At 44.8% G+C, this 27,286-nt stretch overlaps 1 protein-coding gene across 2 annotated transcripts in view; it reads left to right on the forward strand.

Moving 5' to 3' along the window:
* The first annotated feature begins 9,024 nt into the window (after positions 1 to 9,024).
* XPNPEP1 (X-prolyl aminopeptidase 1) overlaps positions 9,025 to 27,286 on the forward strand; it is a 41,769-nt gene continuing 23,507 nt past the window's right edge. Inside the window, exons 1-6 of one of the 2 annotated variants that reach the window (XM_077258055.1) lie at positions 9,025 to 9,163; positions 18,422 to 18,547; positions 22,134 to 22,197; positions 22,569 to 22,673; positions 22,977 to 23,069; positions 23,324 to 23,467. In XM_077258055.1, the coding sequence (XP_077114170.1) occupies positions 9,032 to 9,163; positions 18,422 to 18,547; positions 22,134 to 22,197; positions 22,569 to 22,673; positions 22,977 to 23,069; positions 23,324 to 23,467 (664 nt within the window). In that variant the 5' untranslated portion in view covers positions 9,025 to 9,031. Of the gene's footprint in view, positions 9,164 to 14,432; positions 14,721 to 18,421; positions 18,548 to 22,133; positions 22,198 to 22,568; positions 22,674 to 22,976; positions 23,070 to 23,323; positions 23,468 to 27,286 lie in introns of those variants that run through there. The other variant, XM_077258057.1, reaches the window with a different exon arrangement.

Raw genomic sequence — 27,286 nt, forward strand, 5'->3', positions numbered from 1 at the left:
GATATAATCTGTGATGTCACAATCTATAGTGGGATATAATCTGTGATGTCACAGTCTATGGTGGGATATAATCTGTGATGTAATACAATCTATGCCAGGATTATATATAATTTCCTATAATCTGGGGTTTATAATTCACAGGCCGCTGGTACAGTTTGCTGCAGGTTTCGTGTTTCCTCGCAGTGCGGACGCTCATTTTCTTGCTGAGGACAATCACTATTTGTCAGGTATTTTCTGCAGGATCAGCAGAGATCTCGGGAGTAATCCATACCCAGCGTATCAGCCCCTCGAGGACTCATCACTCTGCAGCAAAACACAAAAATGGCAGAAAATCTTCTTATACAGATGAGTTTCTTATGAAGGGACACAAGAAGGCGACATCGCCCCAAAGGGGGGGAAACACCCAGGAGGGAGCACTGCTGCTTCCCCAACTTTCTTATGTACTTTGTTTCAATTTCTCCCCATTTTCACAATCTCTGCTTGCTGTCACTGAACATTTCTTACCCAGAAGTTACAAAACCAGCAACCAGCTGATACTTCTCACAGCTGAGGGTTTGCTACAATTGTTTCTGCAGGTTGTTACAATGTATCAGTGAAGGTGGAACAAGGCTTCTTCTGTGCTTCTTGGTGGGGCAGATATTTTAGGAGGGGCTTACATAGTATTACATATATGCTGCAGCACCGGTGACAGCGGCTCCTCCGTGTCATCCACCATCATCGCCGGCCGCCCCGTATCCTGCGCCATCACTTCTACCCTCTTCTATTAGGCTAAAATTAGAGGCTGAAAAGTGTTAATGAGGGCACGGCGTCCCCGGATAATTCCCCAAATCTCCTCCGCGCCCCCGCACTCCGCCATTCTGATTATTAAAATCAGTGTAAGAATGACAAGAATTATTATAAACCAAAAATGAGGTCACAACCAACAACTGCACCTACACGGTATCACACCAGGGCTTAGATACAGAATAGCAGAAAATATTACACCAGAGCTCAAATCTAGCAGCCCAGCAAACAGTATCACACTAGGGATCAGATACAGTAACTCAGCAGACAGTATCATACTAGGGATCAGATACAGTAACTCAGCAGACAGTATCACACTAGGGCTCAGATACAGTAGCTCAGCAGACAGTATCATACTAGGGATCAGATACAGTAGCTCAACAGCCAGTATCATACTAGGGATCAGATACAGTAGCTCAGCAGCCAGTATCATACTAGGTATCAGATACAGTAGCTCAGCAGACAGTATCATACTAGGGATCAGATACAGTAGCTCAGCAGACAGTATCACACTAGGGATCAGATACAGTAGCTCAGCAGCCAGTATCATACTAGGTATCAGATACAGTAGCTCAGCAGACAGTATCACACTAGGGATCAGATACAGTAACTCAGCAGACAGTATCATACTAGGGATCAGATACAGTAACTCAGCAGACAGTATCACACTAGGGCTCAGATACAGTAGCTCAGCAGCCAGTATCATACTAGGGATCAGATACAGTAGCTCAGCAGCCAGTATCATACTAGGGATCAGATACAGTAGCTCAGCAGCCAGTATCATACTAGGGATCAGATACAGTAGCTCAGTAGCCAGTATCATACTAGGTATCAGATACAGTAGCTCAGCAGCCAGTATCATACTAGGGATCAGATACAGTAGCTCAGCAGCCAGTATCATACTAGGGATCAGATACAGTAGCTCAGCAGCCAGTATCATACTAGGTATCAGATACAGTAGCTCAGCAGACAGTATCATACTAGGGATCAGATACAGTAGCTCAGCAGCCAGTATCATACTAGGGATCAGATACAGTAGCTCAGCAGACAGTATCATACTAGGGATCAGATACAGTAGCTCAGTAGCCAGTATCATACTAGGGATCAGATACAGTAACTCAGCAGACAGTATCATACTAGGGATCAGATACAGTAACTCAGCAGACAGTATCACACTAGGGCTCAGATACAGTAGCTCAGCAGCCAGTATCATACTAGGGATCAGATACAGTAGCTCAGCAGCCAGTATCATACTAGGGATCAGATACAGTAGCTCAGCAGCCAGTATCATACTAGGGATCAGATACAGTAGCTCAGCAGCCAGTATCATACTAGGTATCAGATACAGTAGCTCAGCAGACAGTATCATACTAGGGATCAGATACAGTAGCTCAGCAGACAGTATCATACTAGGGATCAGATACAGTAGCTCAGCAGCAAGTATCATACTAGGTATCAGATACAGTAGCTCAGCAGACAGTATCATACTAGGGATCAGATACAGTAGCTCAGCAGCCAGTATCATACTAGGGATCAGATACAGTAGCTCAGCAGCCAGTATCATACTAGGGATCAGATACAGTAGCTCAGCAGCCAGTATCATACTAGGGATCAGATACAGTAACTCAGCAGCCAGTATCACACTAAGGCTCAGATACAGTAGCTCAGCAGACAGTATCATACTAGGGATCAGATACAGTAGCTCAGCAGCCAGTATCATACTAGGGATCAGATACAGTAGCTCAGCAGACAGTATCATACTAGGGATCAGATACAGTAGCTCAGCAGCCAATATCATACTAGGGATCAGATACAGTAGCTCAGCAGCCAGTATCATACTAGGTATCAGATACAGTAGCTCAGCAGACAGTATCATACTAGGGATCAGATACAGTAGCTCAGCAGCCAGTATCATACTAGGGATCAGATACAGTAGCTCAGCAGCCAGTATCATACTAGGGATCAGATACAGTAGCTCAGCAGCCAGTATCATACTAGGGATCAGATACAGTAGCTCAGCAGCCAGTATCATACTAGGGATCAGATACAGTAGCTCAGCAGCCAGTATCATACTAGGGATCAGATACAGTAGCTCAGCAGCCAGTATCATACTAGGTATCAGATACAGTAGCTCAGCAGACAGTATCATACTAGGGATCAGATACAGTAGCTCAGCAGCAAGTATCATACTAGGTATCAGATACAGTAGCTCAGCAGACAGTATCATACTAGGGATCAGATACAGTAGCTCAGCAGCCAGTATCATACTAGGGATCAGATACAGTAGCTCAGCAGCCAGTATCATACTAGGGATCAGATACAGTAGCTCAGCAGCCAGTATCATACTAGGGATCAGATACAGTAACTCAGCAGACAGTATCACACTAAGGCTCAGATACAGTAGCTCAGCAGACAGTATCATACTAGGGATCAGATACAGTAGCTCAGCAGCCAGTATCATACTAGGGATCAGATACAGTAGCTCAGCAGACAGTATCATACTAGGGATCAGATACAGTAGCTCAGCAGCCAATATCATACTAGGGATCAGATACAGTAGCTCAGCAGCCAGTATCATACTAGGTATCAGATACAGTAGCTCAGCAGACAGTATCATACTAGGGATCAGATACAGTAGCTCAGCAGCCAGTATCATACTAGGGATCAGATACAGTAGCTCAGCAGCCAGTATCATACTAGGGATCAGATACAGTAGCTCAGCAGCCAGTATCATACTAGGGATCAGATACAGTAGCTCAGCAGCCAGTATCATACTAGGGATCAGATACAGTAGCTCAGCAGCCAGTATCATACTAGGGATCAGATACAGTAGCTCAGCAGCCAGTATCATACTAGGTATCAGATACAGTAGCTCAGCAGACAGTATCATACTAGGTATCAGATACAGTAGCTCAGCAGCCAGTATCATACTAGGGATCAGATACAGTAGCTCAGCAGCCAGTATCATACTAGGGATCAGATACAGTAGCTCAGCAGCCAGTATCATACTAGGTATCAGATACAGTAGCTCAGCAGCCAGTATCATACTAGGGATCAGATACAGTAGCTCAGCAGCCAGTATCATACTAGGGATCAGATACAGTAGCTCAGCAGACAGTATCATACTAGGGATCAGATACAGTAGCTCAGTAGCCAGTATCATACTAGGGCTCAGATACAGTAGCTCAGCAGCCAGTATCATACTAGGGATCAGATACAGTAGCTCAGCAGACAGTATCACACTAGGGATCAGATAGAGTAGCTCAGCAGACAGTATCATACTAGGGATCAGATACAGTAGCCCAGCAGCCAGTATTATACTAGGGATCAGATACAGTAGCTCAGCAGACAGTATCATACTAGGGATCAGATACAGTAGCTCAGCAGCCATTATCATACTAGGGATCAGATACAGTAGCTAGGTAGACAGTATTACACTAGGGATCAGATACAGTAGCTCAGCAGACGGTATCATACTAGGGATCAGATACAGTAGCTCAGCAGACAGTATCACACTAGGGATCAGATACAGTAGCTCAGCAGATGATATACTAGGGATCAAATACAGTAGCTCAGCAGACAGTATCATACTAGGGATCAGATGCAGTAGCTCAGCAGACAGTATCATACTAGGGATCAGATGCAGTAGCTCAGCAGACAGTATCACACTAGGGATCAGATACAGTAGCTCAGCAGACAGTATCACACTAGGGATCAGATACAGTAGCTCAGCAGAAAGCATCACAGTAGGGATACAGAGAGATTCAAGTTATAATTAGATACAGTAATTCAGCAGACCATATCACACAGTAGGATTAGATACACAGCTGAGCCATCAGTATCACAGTGGTTGGGCTTAGATGCACTGAAAGCTGGGTATACATCTTGTGTATCCAGTATTTCCACAGTGGAGCACTTCTGTGTGTTTCTGCAGGATTCGCCCCCCATTCTCAGTGCAGCGCCTCGTTTTCAGAGTCCTCGTGTCGCCCATTAGGCTCCGCAGCTCTCGATCTTCTCAGCTCCGGCCTTCATTTTACTTACTGTATTTTCAGAGTCGTGGGAACTCAGAGATTTTTCCCCAATGAAAATTAAAAGCAGCTTCACCAGTTTCCTGTTTGGAAGAGGATGGATCAGTGAGACAAAAGCATCCGCTGCCCCCACATCCAGCACCGCCACACAGTAACCACACATACTGTGCTTGATGTGGACCGAGGAGCAGAAAACTATGGAAACACAAAGAAATAATACTGACATGTGGAAAACTCACCGCAACCTGAGATACAAAGGTGCAGGAACATCTGTGCGAAAGCAAGGGTAGTGCAAGACCCCAACACACATCATATACGGCACGAGATATATTATTATACATAGGAGCAGTATTATAGTAGTTATATTCTTGTACATAGGAGCAGTATTATAGTAGTTATATTCTTGTACATAGGAGCAGTATTATAGTAGTTATATTCTTGTACATAGGAGCAGTATTATAGTAGTTATATTCTTGTACATAGGAGCAGTATTATAGTAGTTATATTATTGTACATAGGGTCAGTATTATAGTAGTTATATTCTTGTACATAGGGGCAGTATTATAGTAGTTATATTCTTGTACATAGGGGGCAGTATTATAGTAGTTATATTCTTGTACATAGGAGCAGTATTATAGTAGTTCTATTCTTGTACATAGGAGCAGTATTATAGTAGTTATATTCTTGTACATAGGGGCAGTATTATAGTAGTTATATTCTTGTATATAGGAGCAGTATTATAGTAGTTATATTCTTGTACATAGGGGCAGTATTATAGTAGTTATATTCCTGTACATAGGAGCAGTATTATAGTAGTTATATTCTTGTACATAGGAGCAGTATTATAGTAGTTATATTCTTGTACATAGGAGCAGTATTATAGTAGTTATATTCTTGTACATAGGAGCAGTATTATAGTAGTTATATTCTTGTATATAGGAGCAGTATTATAGTAGTTATATTCTTGTACATAGGAGCAGTATTATAGTAGTTATATTCTTGTATATAGGAGCAGTATTATAGTAGTTATATTATTGTACATAGGGTCAGTATTATAGTAGTTATATTCTTGTATATAGGGGCAGTATTATAGTAGTTATATTCTTGTATATAGGGGCAGGATTATAGTAGTTATATTCTTGTACATAGGAGCAGTATTATAGTAGTTATATTCTTGTACATAGGGGGAAGTATTATAGTAGTTATATTCTTGTACATAGGAGCAGTATTATAGTAGTTATATTCTTGTACATAGGGGGAAGTATTATAGTAGTTATATTCTTGTACATAGGAGCAGTATTATAGTAGTTATATTCTTGTACATAGGGGGAAGTATTATAGTAGTTATATTCTTGTACATAGGGGCAGTATTATAGTAGTTATATTATTGTACATAGGGGCAGTATTATAGTAGTTATATTCTTGCACATAGGAGCAATATTATAGTAGTTATATTCTTGTACATAGGAGGCAGTATTATAGTAATTATATTCTTATACATGGGGCAGTATTATAGTAGTTATATTCTTGTAAATAGGAGCAGTATTATAGTAGTTATACTCTTGTACATAGGGGGCAGGATTATAGTAGTTATATTCTTGTACATAAGGAGCAGTATTATAGTAGTTATATTCTTATACATAGGGGCAGTATTATATCATTAAGCAAAGTACCAGCTGTATACCACTATCCAATCTATTCAGACAACTCATATACAATTTATATATATAGGCGGACATGGAGTTTTTGCTGAACATATAATTTATTAATTCAAAGAAAATTACAAAGAAAAAATATCAAATTTACTTAGTAAAAAAAGGATAATACATATAAAGTGCATCAAGTGAACTACCCAGGTGGATATACATGACCTATGGACCACATAGAAAGCCAAAATGAAACCTGCTCAATCTTAGAGATAAAAACATCTCAATGTTATAGTATAATATATGTGATTAGACCCTGCATCAGTGCCTCAAAAAATTACTGGTGGGTCATAAATCACCATACTTCTATCTCATTAGCTACTTTGATGAAAGTTCACACATATGCAGGCTTATTAATTTAGTTTAAATATTTACCCATGTGGACTTAATCGGCTTCCTGCGTGGGCCTCAGTCTATGTACTCTTGTACATAGGGGGCAGTATTATAGTAGTTATATTATTGTACATAGGGTCAGTATTATAGTAGTTATATTCTTGTACATAGAGGCAGTATTATAGTAGTTATATTCTTGTACATAGGGGCAGTATTATAGTAGTTATATTCTTGTACATAGGAGCAGTATTATAGTAGTTATATTCTTGTACATAGGGGCAGTATTATAGTAGTTATATTCTTGTACATAGGGGGCAGTATTATAGTAGTTATATTCTTGTACATAGGAGCAGTATTATAGTAGTTATATTCTTGTACATAGGAGCAGTATTATAGTAGTTATATTCTTGTACATAGGAGCAGTATTATAGTAGTTATATTCTTGTACATAGGAGCAGTATTATAGTAGTTATATTCTTGTACATAGGGGCAGTATTATAGTAGTTATATTCTTGTACATAGGGGCAGTATTATAGTAGTTATATTCGTGTACATAGGAGCAGTATTATAGTAGTTATATTCTTATATATAGGGGCAGTATTATAGTAAGTTACAACATTCTTGTAGGAATCCAATCTTTGGTTATTGCCTGATCAGCCACTAATTTGATGACAATTTCAAAAAGGAAGCATTGACCGGTCATAAGCACACAGGAGGTTGGCGGAGGAGCAGAAGACCCTACCCTCCGCGGCCCGCCAGATGTACAGATGGCATCATTAGAAGAGAACTTTAGTGGCGGATTAAACAATAACCTGAGATCCGATTCCTTCACGGCAGGAGTCAGTTTTGTGGGCATCACTCTGCCATTACAGCCGGGCATTTACTTTATAGTGTTACATTCTGCCGACAGCTTCTCTTTAAGTTCTGTGACCCCAATGTGTCACCGGCGGACATTTTTCACCTGTCTGATTAGAAGCAATTATTTTGGTCTTCGCTTGGAGACGTTGGAAATATGGGTCATGGATTACAATACCTGCGGATGAAGGGCGTACAATGGCGCTGATGATCGGTCCCTCAGGTCTATATGTGTTTCCATGATCTCAGCTTATGCTTAAAACCCATCAGCAGCACCGAAGCCCCCCAGCAAAACCTCTGCAGCCAGGCGAAGCCGGTGCGGGCAGGGGTTCCCTTTCCTAGTGCTGTACCCCCCAATGCTGGGGACGTAGGGCCCTGTACAGACGTAGACTAGAGGACCAAGCATCGATGTGTTGATTTTTGCTGCCCTCTAGGGTTGGTTTCAAGAATATAGTGACATTTGCTCCCAAATTAACAATATTTGCAGTAAACGTCAGGGGTCCCTGGATGCTGGATGAGAGCCGCGAATATGATTTTACCACTCAGATTTCTGATTTATAAATAAATAAATTCAGTTCAGCCATTTGATACTTTTCTGGTCGGTATGTCGGCCACGCTTTCTCTCAGCTGCTCCTTTCATTGTCAACGGCAGTGCCGGAGATAGGCGAGCGCTGTACTCCGCAGTCCCATAGACAATGAATGGAACAGAGGTAGAGCCTTGTAGACTGGATTACCAGCCATCAGTTTATTAGCCCCTACTCAGTGGATGGAAGATAATTGGAGACGTTGGTAAAATCCCTTTAAGACAAGAGGTAATGTATCTTAGGCCCGGAATCTGTGCCCTCTCTATTCTCTAAGTCTACGTTCACATTAGCATTCGGCGCCGCAGCGTCGGGCGCCGCAGCGTCGCCGCATGCGTCCCTATATTTAACATGGGGGCGCATGGACATGCGTTGTGCTGCGTTTTGCGACGCATGCGTTTTTTTGGCCGCAAGCGTTGGGCGCAGAGAACGCAGCAAGTTGCATTTTTTTTGCGTCCAACTTTCGGCGAAAAAGGACGCATGCGTTGCAAAACGCAGTGTTTTAGCATGTGTTTTTGTTTGCGTTGTGCGTTGCGTCGCCGACGCAGCGGCGCACAACGCAAATGTGAACGTAGCCTAAGAGCAGCCATTCTACTGACATTCGACTCTTAAAGTGACAGTTTCAGTAGCGCCTAAGGTGATGCTTTATTTTCAGCATTTTCCCCCCTTTCCTCGCAGTAAATTATGGACTTGACACTCAGGATACAGCGTAGACGTCTTTATCGCAATCACGTGATACAAAGTTATGGATGAAATCTTCTGTCGCGTCCAAGGGTCAGTGAAGCAGCCAGTGTTTCCTCTAGGAGAGGGTAAAGTACAATCACTCCCGTCGGGCGACCTGAACGCTGAGGATCGGAGACGGCCGGATCTTATAGAGGTGAGAGTTATCTGCTTGGTCTATAATTATTACACCTTTCTGCAGATTCGTCACGAATCCTAGAAGAATTAACATCTTCCCATTTTATGTACAAAGCTGGATCGTTACGTAATGGAAAGTTCTGCAACTTTCTAACAGTTTATGTTTTAAATTCTGAACCATTTTGAAGACCTCTGCTTCCTGCTAGTGAAAAGGAACATGCTAACTTATGTTCACAAACTGAAACCTCTTTGTTCTGATACTTGTCACAGCTGAGATTTCGTTACAGTGTATACAATTCGCTGTAGACTAAACAGAGTCCAGGCGGGTACAGATTAGACTCGTTTCACATTCTGTATTTTGCACATTTGGGCGATGAAAGCTCCTGGTGTGCACTATATAAACGCGCTGTAGACCAAGGATATCCCAAGAAAGGGGCTTTTGGCACAGACTGGGCCAATGTGCACCAGCAAATCTTTTCTTACTCTAAAGCTACTGTTCTATAATAGAGTAATAGGTAACAAAATAAAAAACTGCACCTGACCCTGCTGGTTCCTGTACAGACTGCAGATCCTGACCCCGCAGTATCTAGTGGTTCCTGCATGAGCTGAGACAATGGCAGCTCGGACCTATGCTGCCTGAATGGCCGTCGAGCTCTTCACACTCCTCCTAAAGGAGCGGAGGGCAGAGTAGAGTGTAAATGACCTACAGAAGGGAAAGTGTGCTGAAAAAAGGAAAGATCCCAGAGTGAGTAAAGTAAATCATGAAGTACAAAATAAAGTACAAAGTGTTAGAGAATATGCGTGTGTTTCCTAAAAAAAAAACCCAGAAGGCAGGTGCAGGGTAAAAAAACAGAAACAGCAGAGCGATAAACCCCAGCTGGTCTTTTACTGACTGGCTTTACGCAATAGCAGAATGGCTGAACATCCACAAGAAACTATCACCAGCAGGAAATACCACCAGGGGGACAAAATATAAAGCCGCACCAGAAAGGTGATAGGGCAGACAAACGATAACCCAGGAGCAAGACAATTTCTTTACCCTGCAGGGGGAGCAGTAAGACTTGTACATTGGGCAGTGTGTTTCTTTAATGGGGGGTCAATGGCTGATGTAATGGACTGTACTGTATGTCTATACAAAGGCACATGTAGGCGGGTATGCTGGGATGAATACCCCCGACATACATTACAAAAGAAAAAAAAAAGATGTAAACCGAGCCATACCTGCACTGATACAGAGTAACAAACTACCAGAACTGGAGAGCTCTGCAGCTGAGATGTGCAGCTCACAGAGGATTGTATAGATTATAAATGGATATATCTAGGATATACAGCACTGAGCAAAAATTTTAGACAAGGTGTTTAAATTTTTTTTTTGCCATTTTAGCCGTTTACCAAAACATATTCATGATCCTGTTCTATAACCAATCTGGGCTTAACGTGCCGACTCCCAGCTTTAACTTGAGGGGATTCACATTGTTATTGGAGGAAGGTTTTTAGTAATTAGAGGTCTTAAATATCTACAGTAACTGCTTCTTTTTAAAGGGACCAAAAGTAATGAGACAATAATCTCTGAAGCTCTTTAAATGGTCTGCATGGGTGTTTTCCTCATTAATCCATCATCAGTTAATCAGGTAAAAGCTCTGGAGCTGATTCCAGGTGCGGCATTTGGAAGCTGTTGCTGTGAACCCACAACATGCAGATAAATGTGCTCTCAATGGAAGAGAAACAGACCATCACTATTCCGAAAAAAGAAGAAATCCATCAAAGTGATAGCAGAAATATTAGAAGTGGCCAAATCAATAGATTGGTACATTCTGCCCCCCAAAAAAGTGACTTGTGAGCTCAGTAACTCAAAAAGGCCTGGACATCCCCGGAAAACAATGGTAAATGATTGCAGAATCCTTTCCATGGGGGAAGAAAAACTCCTTCAGAACATCGTCCCAAGTGAAGAAAACTATCCAGGAAGTCGGTGTTTCAGTATCTAAGGCTACCATAAAGAGAAAACTTCATGAAAGCAAATACAGAGGGATCACCACACACTGCAAACCATTAGTCAGCCGGAAAATAGAAAGGCCAGATTAGATTTTGCCAAAAACCATCTAAAGAAGTCGCTCAGTTCTGGAAAAGCAAAACTAAGATTAGACTGTGCCAGAATGATGGAAGAAGAAAGTCTGGAGAAGGCTTGGAGCGGCTCCTGATCCTTGGCACGTCCTGTGTATCACATGGTGGAGGCGGTGTGATGGTGCGGGCATACATGGCTGACAATGGCACCAGGTCACTAGTGGTTATGATGTGACAGAAGCAGCCGGATGAATCCTGTGTGTACAGGGCGAGACCTTCTGCTCAGATTCAACCACATCCTGCAAAACCAAAGAAATGGAATATTCTGCACTGGCCGAGTCATCACCAGATCTCAGCCATTGAGTCGCATTTCACAGGCTGAAGACAAAACTGAAGGGAGAAAGAGCCACAAACAAGCAACAACTGAAGTCACTGCAGTAAAGGCGGCAAAGCCTCACATAGGAGGGGACCAGTGATGGTGACATCTATGGCCTCCAGACTTCAGGCTGTCATTGCTGCAAACCCTCACACTGGAGACCAGCGACGGTGATGTCCAAGGCCTCCAGACTTCAGGCCGTCATTGCTGCAAAGCCTCACACTGGAGGAGACCAGTGAAGGTGACGTCCATGGCCTCCAGACTTCAGGCCGTCATTGCTGCAAAGCCTCACACTGGAGACCAGTGACGGTGACGTCCATGGCCTCCAGACTTCAGGCCATCATTGCTGCAAAGCCTCACACTGGAGGAGACCAGCAATGGTGGCATTTATGGCCTCCAGACTTCAGGCCGTCATTGCTGTAAAGCCTCACACCGGAGACCAGCGATGGTGGCATTCATGGCCTCCAGACTTCAGGCCGTCATTGCTGTAAAGCCTCACACCGGAGGAGACCAGCGATGGTGGCATTCATGGCCTCCAGACTGTCATTGCTGTAAAGCCTCACACCGGAGGAGACCAGCAATGGTGGCATTCATGGCCTCCAGACTTCAGGCTGTCATTGCTGCAAAGCCTCACACTGGAGACCAGCAATGGTGGCATTCATGACCTCCAGACTTCAGGCTGTCATTGCTGTAAAGCTTCACACTGGAGGAGACCAGCAATGGTGGCATTCATGGCCTCCAGACTTCAGGCTGTCATTGCTGTAAAGCTTCACACTGGAGGAGACCAGCGATGGTGGCATTCATGGCCTCCAGACTTCAGGCTGTCATTGCTGTAAAGCCTCACACTGGAGGAGACCAGCGATGGTGGCATTCATGGCCTCCAGACTTCAGGCCGTCATTGCTGTAAAGCCTCACACTGGAGACCAGCTATGGTGATATTCATGGCCTCCAGACTTTAGGCCTTCATTCCTGCAAAGCCTCACACGGAGGAGACCAGCGATGGGGACGGCCATGGCCTCCATTGCTGCAAAGCCTCACACTAGAGACCAGCGATGGTGACGGCCATGGCCTCCAGACTTCAGGCTGTCATTGCTGCAAAGCCTCACACCTCAGGAAACCAGTTATGGTGACGTCCATGGCCTCCAGATATCAGGCCATCATTGCTGTAAAGCCTCACACTGAAGACCAGCGATGGTGACGGCCATGGCCTCCTGAGTTCAGGCTGTCATTGCTGCAAAGGATTCTCTACAAAGGGCTAAACATGGACTTTTTATTTATGGCAAAGTTAATTTGTCCAATTACTTCAGAGCCCCTGAAGTAAGGAGGATTTGTAGGAAAATGGCTGCAATTTCTAAATGTTTCACAGGAGATTTTTTTGTTTCACCCTTTTAATTAAACCTGAAAGTCTCAGTTTGTGTCTCAGTTGCTTCATTTTACATCCAAAATAGCGGCCTGCAGAGCTGAAGTCATGGAGATTCATCATTGACCAAATAGTTCTGGACATTATCGGTAAGTATCTGCCTGGATTCCTCAGCATTGAAGATAGGATTAATCCTGACCAAATCCACAACTCCATTTGCTGAAATGCAGCCACAAATCTGCCGGACCCTCCACCGTGCCCCACTGCTCCTGCAGACCCTCATTACTGTGCGGCTCTCCGGACCTTTGGGGTCTGCCTTCTGTGGCAGCCCGGCCAGACATTCTCTGCCCCCAGTTCCTGTGTGTTTGCTCATAGTTGGATCCCTTTGCCTTGTCTCGCTGTGAAAGGTCCTGGAGGTTTTGGTCTCAGTTCTTCCTTGAAGTCGACTTCTGGGCAGACGTCTTGGTACAGTAGATGGGTTTTGCTGGTTCACATTAATTGCTGCTAGATTTGAGCTCATGGACGTCTTCAGATTTCGTACGGCGTCTCCTCTGCTGCACTATGTTCCTTTGGTCGATCACTGCACGGTCCTCAATGTCGCCCATTTCTTGGCGCTTCTTCAAAACAGCTTGAAAAACTCAGATTGAAATCCAATTCTGCAGTGAAATCTTCACCTGGGAGAGACGCCTGCAATGGATACCAATGCGTTGCCATGGCGCCAGTAGACCCCCCCATATAGTCGCCATCTCGGTACACCTGGTCACAGGAACCTGAGATTTCTACTACACACCGAAGAAAATAAAACAAGTGAACAAATGATAGAAAGTTCAAGGCCCTAAAAGTAAAAAAATCCAGTAAAAAACCAACAAAAAAACGCAAAAGTTCTAAAAATATCAAATATAAAGTTCTAAAATAACAAAAAAAGGTTAAAAAAGCAAAAGAAGTTTTCGAAACATAAATACGTTTTGAAAATATCAAAAATAAAAAGTTTTAATAAGAAAAAAGTAAAAAAACTCAAAAACTTAAAAATATCTAAAAAAAGTTTTAAAGATTAAAAAAAAGCAAATCACCATCGAATAACCATAAAAAAATGAGCATAATCGCGTATGTAAAGTCTGATCCAAATATCATATAAAAATATAATCTAAAAACCAATGAAATAAAATATACTCTATATATATATATATATATATATATATATATATATATATATATATATATATATATATATATATATATCAATCAATAAATGCTGATTTGCCATTTTTCGGTCTTTGTACCTCATAGTATAAAAAGAGGTCAAAATGTCATAATTCCCCCCAAAATGGAATCAATAAAAAGTCAGGGTGCTCCCCCTCCCCCCTCGGATTGGCGTCAGCGATGTTGACGGGAAAATAACAGGAGACGGTTCGTGGAAGAAGAAATGGCCAATAATGGGTCAATCCGCCAGCATGTACTACAATAAACCGCATGATATCCCTCTAGGCCTGCTGAGCCTTGTAGTTCCCCAGCCTCGTGTACCTCACACACCTCCGGGTCAGGAGGACGGAGTCGCCTCTTGGTCCCGGCCATTGACCGGCGCCGGCCGCACACAACTGACAGGACGCAGCAGGCGCGGTGCACGCCGGGACGTGTAGTTCTGCCTCCTCATTGGTAGATAGCACTAAGCAGGGAGGAAGATGTGTCCGGACTACAGCTCCCGGCAGCCACCGCGACACCGGCTGCGCAGACTAGAGAGCGGCTCCGCTGAGCAGGAGGAAGTCGGGGTGTCGGTGCATGGTGAGGAGGTCGGGGGGCTGCGGACTGGGGTCACGTGATCGGGGGGTGACTGTAATGTAACCTATAATGGGGCCTGGTGTGTGACTGCAGATTGGGGGCCACAGAACCAACAATGGGGTCACATGACACCACTGGGTTATTAGGAGCCAATGGGAATAATCCGCGCTGTCGCCTTTGCAGAACACGACCCTCCGAAGTGGGCGCCATAGGCGCAGGAAACGGGGGCGGCGGGGGATTTGTGCTGTGACCTAGCGATATTGGGGTCTATAGACATGTATTTGGGGGGATTATTATCCCAGTGACCAACGCTGATTGTTTTGGAGATTTTTTTTAAATTTTTTTTTCCCGGGTCGTCCGGTGATTCTGGGTCATCAGGGGTTTCCGGGTTGTCCTGTGATTCCGGGTTGTCGGGGGTTTCTGGGCCGTCGTTTGGTGTTTCTGGGCCGTCTTCCGGTGATTCCGGGTTGTCGGGGGTTTCTGGGCCGTCGTCCGGTGATTCCAGGTTGTCGGGGGTTTCTGGGCCGTCGTTTGGTGTTTCTGGGCCGTCGTCCGGTGATTCCGAGTCGTCCGGTGTTTCTGGGCCGTCGTCCGGTGATTCCGGGTCGTCCGGTGTTTCTGGGCCGTTTTCCGGTGATTCCAGGTCGTCGGGGGTTTCTGGGCCGTTTTCCGGTGATTCCAGGTCGTCGGGGGTTTCTGGGCCGTCGTCCGGTGATTCCAGGTTGTCGGGGGTTTCTGGGCCGTTGTCCAGTGATTCTGGGTCGTCGGGGGTTCTGGGTCGTCCGGTGTTTCTGGGCCGTCGTCCGGTGATTCCAGGTTGTCGGGGGTTTCTGGGCCGTTGTCCGGTGATTCTGGGTCGTCGGGGGGTTCTGGGTCGTCCGGTGTTTCTGGGCCGTCGTCCGGTGATTCCGGGGTTTCTGGGTCGTCCGACGTTCTGGGACTCTGCGTCCAGTATGCGACACTTTGGCTTCTGTACACACTGAGTTTTTTTTCAGGAGTTTTTTGGAGCGAATCCTCCTCAGAAACTTCTTCCAAAACTCCTGGAAAACTTTTATAGTTCATTTAGATGTGAAATCCACTTTGCTGTCCATCTGAGGAGTGTTTTGGACTTTTTATTTTCCCTGCAGAGTTTTTTTTTTTTTTTTTAAAGTGCAGTCCGTTCTCTAAAGAGGATCCTGTTGGAAACTGCTGCAAATTGGGCCGTGACCAATCAGAAAACTGGAAAGAAACCAAAAAATCCTCAGAAAACTGGAGCGTTTCTTCTTGGAAACTTACGGGTTTTGAACGTCTTGAAAAACTCCTTGTGCACAAAGTCGTTCAGGGGAAAAAGGCTAAAAAATCTCATCAAACAGCAAAGCGATGAAAAGTAACAGTTTCCAAGAGTTTTTGAAGCAGGTTTTAATGAGAATTTTGCAAAGGAACTGCTCCAAAAAAGCACTGAGCGAGAGAACCTCAAGAGGAAGGTTTATCTCTGAGGGAGGGCACAGGGAGTGTTCACACTGAGCGTTTGTTTCAGGAGTTTTTCAAGCAGAAACTCTCCAAAAAACACGAGATTGATAGAAGAGGTGGAGAATTTCTGCTCCGAAAAACAAAACCTCAGTGTGTTCTCCTCTTTAGTCTCTGTGCACAAGTTATCAGAATCGCTGAGTTTTCTAGCGGAAACTGCCCCAAGAAAGGCTTTTTCTCTGCGGAGTTTTTGAAGTGTTTTGGGACCCGGATCTCACACTGTATTTTGTTGTTGCACAAGAAATGCCGCTGAAATAAAGCCGTATTTTTGCTCATGGGAACAAGGTCTGAAAGAGTTTTCTCCTGAAGTGTTTTTTTCTTGCAGCCCTCCGATTGGACAGTGTTTAGCATGAAGTGATTTCCTTCAGGATCCGCTTCAAAGAAATGTCTTGAACTTTCTTTTTTTCCACAAGGAGTTTTTCAGAACTTTAAGGCCATGTTCACACTTTGCGGCTTTTACTGCGGATCCGCAGCGTTTTGACGCTGCGGATCCGCAGCAGTTTTCCATGCGGTGTACAGTACCATGTTAACCTATGGAAAATAAAAACCGCTGTGCACATGCTGTGGAAAAAAACGCGCGGAAACGCAGCGGTTTATTTTCCGCAGCATGTCAATTCTTTGTGCGGATTCCACAGCGGTTTACACCTGTTCCATAATAGAAAACTGCAGGTGTAAAACCGCTGTAGAATCCGCACAAAAAACGCTGTAAATCCGCAGGAAAAATGCAGTGTTTTTGCCCTGCGTATTTATCAAAATCAGTGCAGAAAAATCCGCACACCAGTCCGCAGCGTGTGCACATAGCCTAAGGAGTGAAAAAAAATGCCCAAAAGACTGAACATATGACCAGCAGTATTTTTTTCTAACTATTTTTCAGGCTTTTAAAAACAAAAACAAAGTAAAAAAAAAACTCCATTTGCAGATAGAGCATCTTGACATTTCTGTGCATTATCTTCATTCTTTTGGAGATTTTTACACACACACACCTTTTTTTATGTGGATTTTAAAGCAGAAAAATCCACTACATAAAACTCTGTGTGATCTCTTAGGTTTTGCCCACACACAGTTTTTGGGAGGATGGTTTTGGAAGCAGATCATCTCCAAAATCCTCCTCCATAATTGCTTCCAAAAGTTTTGAAAAACTTCATATTCATTTCTATGCGCAGTCCAGTTTGCCGTTAGTAGAATTAGTTTTTCAGGCTTTTTTTTTTCTTTTTTTTTTTTTACCTTAAAAATGGTTTGAAAAACTCCTGCTGGCACCGTCCAATCAGAAGGCTGCAAAGATCACTATAGCAAGAAAAACTCTTCCACAATTCCGATAAAGGCTCTGTGCACATTGAATCTTTTTGCTCAGTTTTTGGAGCAGAAACTGAATGGAAACTAATGGTGTTTTGAGTTGCAAAAAGACTGTGCGCATACCCCAAGGAAGGAGCGTTCGCTGAAGCTTTTTCCACTTCAAAAACTTTGTTAACCCAGCCGTCGTTTTGACAGTTTTTTTTTCAAAGAGAAATCGACTTCAGTAAACGCTTTTTTTTTTTTTTTCAATTTGCAGTTTTGGAAGTCGCTGCCACAAAAAATTCCCCTGAAATGGGGGACGTCGCTTTTTTTTTTTCTGAGTTGAGGCAAAAAAAAGTAAAAGAAAAATTCCCATTGAAATGAATAGGACAAGTAATCGAAGCGTATGTGACATTTATGATGTGGATTTTGGACTGGATTTTGCATCAAAGGCCTTCTAAAAAATTCCTTGTGAACAAAACCGTAGGTTCTAAATGTATTTGAATGAACATCCAGAGGTGAAACCCTGTCCTGACCTAATACCTCTCACGGCTGAGGGTTTGTTACAGTTGTATCCAGTGTGGAATAATCTCTGTCTCACATTGTTACACTTTCCCTGCACTGATACATTGTATCGACCTGAGGTTTACTCGTCAGTGTTGGCCGATGATGACATGCTGGAATATTCTCTAGGGCTAATTTGTGGTAATATTCTGATAATCCGGCACGGTCGGCTCTGATTATGTAGCTTCTCAATTACGGAAGCCGCAGACGCCGCGTGTTTCTGCACATTCCGGGTTGTGCCTGACTATCAGGTAACCTGTTAATCCGCCATTCACAGGATTTGGTGTTGGATTAAAGGATTTTCTCCGGATCAGCGGACTGATTTGCTTATTCTCGTGACGGATTCATTTTATTAATTGCAGGCAATAAGAATGGCGCCAAAGATAACGACCGAGCTCCTGCGCCAACTGCGCCAGACCATGAAGTCCTCCCGGAGCATCGCCGAGCCCATCCAAGCCTACATTGTGCCATCCGGGGACGCACACCAGGTAATCCCCCCCCATAGTCCGGGGCTCCATGTGGCCCCCTGCGCCTCGCTCCTCATCTCTGCAGCCTTCAGGGACCTTTTTCCCATTATAAAAGAAAAAATAAAGCCTTGTCTAATTTGATGTTAAAGGGTTATAACTCAGCTTTTCCTGGCTCCTGAATGGCAGACCACTCCATCGTTTCACAGAGACCTGTCCAGCTACTATATCAAGCATTCTCAGGCTGATTTACCGTTCAGGTGGCTGGCAAAGCTGAGTGACTAACCCAATGTTATAGCATCTATTCTTGATGCCACTCGGCTTTCCAAGTTTCCTGCATGGCTTCTTTCTAAGTTATGCAGCAGTATGCGAACAGGGAGATGAAGTTCTGCAAATGCAACATTGACACTCAGGAGTCAGGGAAAGCTGTGTGATTACTACTAGGCATAATCTTATGTCGGGATAACAAACGATTGTGAGGCACGGTTGACGTTCAGGGGTCTTGGAAAGCTGAACCACAGCCCCTATTGAAGATATGACTATCACTGTGTTTTTCACCCAGCTTTTCTGAAGTCTTGGATCTGACTAGTTGTGCAGTGAGGTGTGAGTATCATTACCTGAATCGGAAGTTTTGAAATTTAGGGGGTCTTAAAAAGTTAAGTGACAACCAATATGGCCGCCATGACTACAACAAAGGTAGTTATCCAGCTTTTCCATGACTCCTGAGTCTGCAGTGAGGAGCGAGCAGGGGGATCACTGCATACCAAAGAAGATTTTACACTAATGAGTCTGAGAATGCTGGGTGAAGATCCTTGTTCTAGTGGCCATATTGACTGTCACCCAGCTTTTCAAGAATCCTGAATGTGATATATTTATTACAGAAGTATCACTGCAGACACAGGAGTCAGGAAAAGCTGGGTGAAGAGCAATATGGACACAACTTCAAGTGGTTCCATTACCCAGCTTTCCCAGAGTGTGAAATCTTTGTACTTATGAAGTAATCCTGCAGCCACTGCATAGAGGAAAGCTGGGTGACGACCCCTATTGGATTTCTGGTGGCCATGTTGCTGTCACCCAGCTTTTCCAGAAAGAGATAATTGAATAGAACTTTAAACAACTTTACAGAAGACGACGGCCTAAAGATTTCTTAGAATTTTTGGTATTTATTTTGCATGTTATACAAAGATCATCATCATCCTCATCATCAGCGGCCGATTACAGGATGGTAAAGTTGTCCGAATAAATTAGAGAACCAGTAAAACCAGTTTGTGAACTGGGAGGTGTAATCTGGGATATTGCAGGTTCCCGGGGGCCAGTGAGAACGTTGTTTTCTGCCAATTTCTGTTTTTTTTTTATTTTGCATCAAAATGATCGGGATTTGTAAAACTACGAAGTCCGGCCACCGCACAAAGCAGGGGAACGTCCAATAATCCGGCCTCCAGGGGCAAGCGCTGGATTATGGGAGATTCCGGACTTTTTTATAAATGCTCCTGTGTATCGGAATTTCTTAAATTTCTGATCCCTTCATTATGATGTTGCATAATTAATGGCGCCCTGCACATCTCTTTACAGGCTGATCTCTCTGTATGAGCAAGGACATGGCGCCATATATGTTGTTGGCACCTTCTGGGGCTGTCTTTTATTTGAACATAAATCATGTATTTTGGGTTTCATTATAAATTTTGCACCTTCTTTCCCAGCTCATTGAGGTAACTAAGAATCTGTCAGTGAGCTCGATCTGATGCAGAGTTTATCGCTGTATTATTATTTGTCATTATCTGAGCTCCTCTGTGCTGATTTTTGACCACATTAGGGTATGTTTCCACGTTCAGTTTTGCTTCAGGCTTTGGTCAGGATTTTATGCAGGTAAAATCCTGACCAAAACTGCACCTGAGGTCACTGGCAGGTCACCTGCGGTGTACCTGCGTGTTTTGCTCATTGTAGCAACATGCTGCGTTTAGGAAAAACGCACAACGCATGCGTTTTCGCGGCAAAAACGCATGTGTTTTTTAACGCATAGTGGAGTCTGGATTTCATGAAATCCCATCCACTATGCTGTAACATCTGGACGCTGCGTTTTTGACGCTGCGGAAAAACGCAGCGTCAAAAACGCAGCGTTTCCTGAACGTGGAAACATACCCTTAGGGTATGTTTCCACGTTCAGGAAACGCTGCTTGTTTGACGCTGCGCAGCGCTGCAGCGTCAAACAAGCAGCGTCCAGATGTTCCAGCATAGTGGAGGGGATTTGATGAAATCCCGTCTCCACTATGCGTGGAAACCCGCACGCGGCGGCCCTGCGACTACGGACATGCTGCGCGTCTTTTCAGATCGCAGCATGCCCGTACACCTTGCGGGGACGCAGCGTCCCCGCAAGGCATATCACAGGGCCCTATGGGACAGAGCGATCATCCCGGATGTGAAGAGTTAACACATCCGGCATGATCGCGTCCCATTAAGGGGGCGGGGCTTAGCGCCGAGCGGCTTCGCCGCTGCGGCGATCCCGCCGCCCATCCGTACCGTGGAGTCATACCCTTAAAGATCAGCCCAAAGCATTGATGGTCTGTGGTTATAAATCAGCACAGAGGAGCTCGGAAAAAGACAGATCACGCCCTATCTTAACGAGCTCACTGATGGATACTAAGTTGCCTCATTGTACAGGCAAGCAAATAGCCTACGGGAAAAAAAAATCTCAAAAAGCAGAAGGTGCAAAATTTTTAATGAAACCCAACTTGTAGAATTATTTTTAGTTTTATCTACATGCATGTAAAAGGGTTGTCCGTCACCTGGAGCCCCTCATCAATGGCTCCAATGCCAGAGAAAGTAAGAACCTCTACATTCGCTTCCCCTTGGTCCCCCGCTCCTCCTCCGCCAGGAGGCCCCTTGGTCCCCCGCTCCTCCTCCGCCGGGAGGCCCCTTGGTCCCTCGCTCCTCCTCCGCCGGGAGGCCCCTTGGTCCCTCGCTCCTCCTCGGCCGGAGGCCCCATGGTCCCGAGCTCCTCCTCGGCCGGAGGCCCCTTGGTCCCGCGCTCCTCAGCCGGAGGCCCCTTGGTCCCGCGTTCCTCCTCCGCCGGAGGCCCCTTGGTCCCGCGTTCCTCCTCCGCCGGAGGCCCCTTGGTCCCGCGTTCCTCCTCCGCCGGAGGCCCCTTGGTCCCGCGTTCCTCCTCCGCCGGAGGCCCCTTGGTCCCCCGCTCCTCCTCCGCCGGAGGCCACTCAGTCCCGCGCTCCTTCTCTGCCGGAGGCCCCTCGTTCCCGCGCTCCTCCTCCGCCGGAGGCCCCTCGTTCCCGCGCTCCTCCTCCGCCGGAGGCCCCTCGTTCCCACGCTCCTCCGCCGGAGGCCCCTTGGTCCCGCGCTCCTCCTCCGCCGGAGGCCCCTTGGTCCCCCGCTCCTCCTCCGTCGGAGGTCCCGCGCTCCTTCTCCGCCGGAGGCCCCTCAGTCCCCTGCCGGAAGCCCCTCGGTCCCGCGCTCCTCCTCCGCCGGAGGCCCCTCTGTCCTGCGCTCCTCCTCCGCCGGAGGCCCGGCAGTCTGGTGCCCTTCTGCTCTGGGACGGCTAGCTCGGTCAGTCTGGAAAGTGGCAGGACGCAGTCTTACCTCTCGCTCTTCCACTCTGCAGAGTGAATACATCGCCCCCTGTGACTGCAGACGGGAGTTTATCTCGGGGTTCGATGGTTCGGCAGGTGAGTGCATGATGGGAAAAGTCTGGATTTGGATTAATGGAATTTTTCTGTCTCCTTGAGTTAAACATTTCTGTAATCCAGTAGTTCGTCCATTCCAGTAACTCACCATGTGGTGTAGACACACAACTGCCTGATAATTCGGAAAGTCTGCAGCAAAACCCAGCATCTCCTTTATCTGATAGCACAGGTGACCTGGAAGCTGAGATATGAGGTCCTGTCTGTAGAGAAGCCTCACTGTAAAGTTAGGGCATAGAATGATCCCCGGTCAGCGACCCTGCACACAGCCCCCCATAGCTCGGCTTCCTTGTATAGCATGGCAGCTTATTTTGCACTTTTGATCTGACGGCATCTTGTTTTGTCGGTGTGAACAGGCACCGCGATCGTAACGGAGCAGAACGCAGCGATGTGGACCGACGGACGCTACTTCCTACAAGCGGCTCAGCAGATGGACAGCAACTGGACGCTGATGAAGATGGGTGAGGTGCATCGCCGCCGGCTCCTCCCTGCCTGTGGGGTCTTCTCTGTATTATACAGGTGTTGCCCCTTTTATGTGGGTTCATCGGGGCTGAAGACCCCATTAGGGTGGCATCAATATTAGATCAGTGGGAGTGTGGCTCCCAGAACCCCCAAGTGTGGGACCCCCAACAATCCAACCTGTCAGAGAAGTCTTCAGCCCGAAGACTCTTTACTAGGGCTGCTCTCATTTCTGTTCGCTGGTGGACGTCCGATTATTTCTCCCACTTTGTATCCGGATTATAAACTCTCTTTATTGGTTTCAGGGCTGAAGGACACCCCGACGCAGGAGGACTGGCTGGTCAGTGTGCTCCCGGAGGGCTCCCGGGTCGGGGTCGACCCATTTATCATACAAACCGGTAATGTGACCACGACTAATGATATACCCTTCTCTACTGTGTGGCTAACCAGCAGTTACACAACTACAACTCCCAGCAGTTGTCTGTTAGAGCATGCTAGGGGTTGTAGTTTTCCAAAAACTGGTGTCTCTGGTAGCAAAATAGATCTTTTCTGATGACTTTGGTCACTCCAGTCCCAGCCCATTTTCGGCTCGGGACTTTTTAGCTGGACATCACCTTTAAGACTTCATTCTATTCGTTTTATCGCCCTGCAGATCAGTGGAAGAGCATGTCCCTGGCCCTGAAGAACGCCGGTCACCTCCTGGTACCTGTCCAGGAAAACCTGATTGATGCCATATGGAGCGATCGTCCCGAGAGGCCCTGTCAGTCCCTGATAACACTGGGGCTCCATTACACGGGTTTGTATATGCCGTCACTGCTAGGTCACTCCATCAGGCTCTGTTCACACTTGCTTCTCGGCTGCCACCCATATCCATGATAGCACTGTTCTGAGTGTTTGCTACAATGTAACTAAAAAATGATAGTGTTGGCCCCCTTAAAAATAGTCTGGGTGAAATGGAGGATGAGGAAAAAGCCGATATGCTAAATGACTTTTTTTCATCAGTATTTACAAAAGAAAATCCCATGGCAGCCAATATGACTAGTGATAATAATTCCCAATTTAATGTTACCTGCTTAACCCAGCAGGAAGTACGGCGGCGTCTAAAAATCACTAAAATTGACAAATCTCCGGGCCCGGATGGGATCCACCCCCGAGTACTGCAGGAACTAAGTACAGTCATTGATAGACCATTATTTTTAATCTTTAAAGACTCCATAATAACGGTCTGTACCACAGGACAGGCGTATAGCAAATGTGGTGCCAATATTCAAAAAAGGGGCAAAAACTGAACTCGGTAATTATAGGCCAGTAAGCTTAACCTCTACTGTGGGTAAAATCCTGGAGGGCATTCTAAGGGATGCTATACTGGAGTATCTGAAGAGGAATAACCTCATGACCCAGTATCAGCACGGGTTTACTAGGGACCGATCATGTCAGACTAATTTGATCAGCTTCTATGAAGAGGTAAGTTCCGGACTGGACCAAGGGAACCCAGTAGATGTAGTGTATATGGACTTTTCAAAAGCGTTTGATACGGTGCCACACAGAAGGTTGTTACATAAAATGAGAGTAATGGGGATAGGGGAAAATATGTGCAAGTGGGTTGAGAGTTGGCTCAGGGATAGGAAACAAAGGGTGGTTATTAATGGAACACACTCGGACTGGGTCGCAGTTAGCAGTGGGGTACCACAGGGGTCAGTATTAGGCCCTCTTCTTTTTAACATATTTATTAATGACCTTGTAGGGGACATTCAGAGTAGAATTTCAATATTTGCAGATGACACTAAACTCTGCAGGGTAATCAATACAGAGGAGGACAATTTTATATTACAGGATGATTTATGTAAACTAGAAGCTTGGGCTGATAAATGGCAAATGAGCTTTAATGGGGATAAATGTAAGGTCATGCACTTGGGTAGAAGTAATAAGATGTATAACTATGTGCTTAATTCTAAAACTCTGGGCAAAACCGTCAATGAAAAAGACCTGGGTGTATGGGTGGATGACAAACTCATATTCAGTGGTCAGTGTCAGGCCGCTGCTACAAAGGCAAATAAAATAATGGGATGTATTAAAAGAGGCATAGATGCTCATGAGGAGAACATAATTTTACCTCTATACAAGTCACTAGTGCGACCACACTTAGAATACTGTGCACAGTTCTGGTCTCCGGTGTATAAGAAAGACATAGCTGAACTGGAGCGGGTGCAGAGAAGAGCGACCGAGGTTATTAGAGGACTGGGGGGTCTGCAGTACCAAGATAGGTTATTACACTTGGGGCTATTTAGTTTGGAAAAACGAAGACTAAGGGGTGATCTTATGTTAATGTATAAATATATGAGGGGACAGTACAAAGACCTTTCTGATGATCTTTTTATTCATAGACCTGAGAAAGGGACAAGGGGGCATCCTCTACGTCTGGAGGAAAGAAGGTTTAAGCATAATAACAGACGCGGGTTCTTTACTGTAAGAGCAGTGACACTGTGGAACTCTCTGCCGTATGATGTTGTAATGAGTGATTCATTACTTAAATTTAAGAGGGGACTGGATACCTTTCTGGAAAAGTATAATGTTACAGGGTATATACACTAGATTCCTTGATAAGGCGTTGATCCAGGGAACTAGTCTGACTGCCGTATGTGGAGTCGGGAAGGAATTTTTTTCCCCATGGTGGAGCTTACTCTTACCACATAGGTTTTTTTGCCTTCCCCTGGATCAACATGTTAGGGCATGTTAGGTTAGGCTATGGGTTGAACTAGATGGACTTTAAGGCCATGTGCACACGTTAAGTATTTTTCGCGTTTTTTCGCTATAAAAACGTGATAAAAACGCGAAAAAAACGCTTACATATGCCTCCCATTATTTTAAGTGTATTCCGCATTTTTTGTGCAAATGTAGCCTTTTTTTCCGCGAAAAAATCGCATCGCGGAAAAAAAAGCAACATGTTCATTAAAATGCGGAATTGCAGAGGATTCCGCACACCTAGGAGTCCATTGATCTGCTTACTTCCCGCACGGGGCTGTGCACACCATGCGGGAAGTAAGCAGATTATGTGCGGTTGGTACCCAGGGTGGAGGAGAGGAGACTCTCCTCCACGCACTGGGCACCATATAAGTGGTCAAAAAATAAGAATTAAAATAAAAAATAGCGATATACTCACCCTCGATGTCTTTCCGCCTCCACTGCATGCTGTCGCTTCGGTTCCTGTAGCTGGTGTGCGGTGAAGGACCTAGCCGATGACGTCACTGTCCTGTGATTGGTCGTGAGCGGTCATGTGACCGCTCACGTGACCGTGACGTCACGGAAGGTCCTGTGCGCACAGACCAGCTATAGGAAGACGAACGGACGCCGCTGATGAGATGTCTGGGTGAGTATAAGCATTTTTTTATTTTTTTTATTATTTTTAAACATTCTATCTTTTACTATAGATGCTGCATAGGCTGCATCTATAGTAAAAAGTTGGTCACACTTGTCAAACAGTATGTTTGACAAGTGTGACCAACTTGTCAGTCAGTTTTCCAAGCGATGCTACAGATCGCTTGGAAAACTTTAGCATTCTGCAAGCTAATTACGCTTGCAGAATGCTAAAAAAACGGAAAAAAAACGCAAAAAAAAAATGCGGATTTCTTGCAGAAAATTTCCGGTTTTCTTCAGGAAATTTCTGCAAGAAATCCGCAACGTGTGCACATACCCAAAGTCTTCCTTCAACCTTAATAACTATGTTACTATGTATCAGTCCAGAGCGGAACACTAGAGGACACTCGCTTCTCGGCTGCCACCCATATCCATGATAGCATGGTTCTGAGTGTTTGCTACAATGTATCAGTCAGAGCGGAACACTAGAGGACACTCGCTTCTCGGCTGCCACCCATATCCATGATAGCATGGTTCTGAGTGTTTGCTACAATGTATCAGTCTGAGAGGAACACTAGAGGATTACCTGGACTGGGAATAATTGTATGAAACCTTTATTAGGCCAGCATTTAATTAAAAAAATGTTTGTATTTACTGACAGCATGCAGAGATATTGACAAGGGTAAGAAATTTAACAGACGGCTCAATTCCTCATTTGCTATATTTTTTGTCACTTTTTTTGGTCCAAATTCTTTAAAATGTCTCACATGATGAATTTGGCACAAAATCAAAGCTTATCTTTTTTTTTTTTTTCTTTTTTTCTTTTTTCTTGCATCTTAGGTTGTTCTAAAATGTCAGAAAAATTGCTAAAAATAAAATAAAATTGCAGCCGAACATAAAATCACTTCAGGGGGCAAGGACCAAAGAACATTGGAGCAAAATGTTGTAATTTTTTTTTTTTTTTTTGATGAATGAATTTTGATGACGATTGATGAATCGTCTGGATAACAAAAATTCTCCCCACATTCATGAACTAGAAGGGGACATAACATAGATTTGGAGAAAGGCACAAATTAAAAGAATATATTGGTGCAGACCTAAAACTGTCAAGAAAACACCCAATAGAGAAAAAAAAAAGGAACAATTCCTGTAATGAATCAATATTAGAAAGTTGCACAACTTTATATGATTCAGATTTGTCTCCATAAAACCAGGACCCCTCCTTGGAGAGCTCATGGCCCCCGCAGGTGTCATGGCTGCT

Source organism: Ranitomeya variabilis, chromosome 4 (genome assembly GCF_051348905.1).
Source record: "Ranitomeya variabilis isolate aRanVar5 chromosome 4, aRanVar5.hap1, whole genome shotgun sequence".
NCBI classification, from domain to species: Eukaryota; Metazoa; Chordata; class Amphibia; order Anura; family Dendrobatidae; genus Ranitomeya; species Ranitomeya variabilis.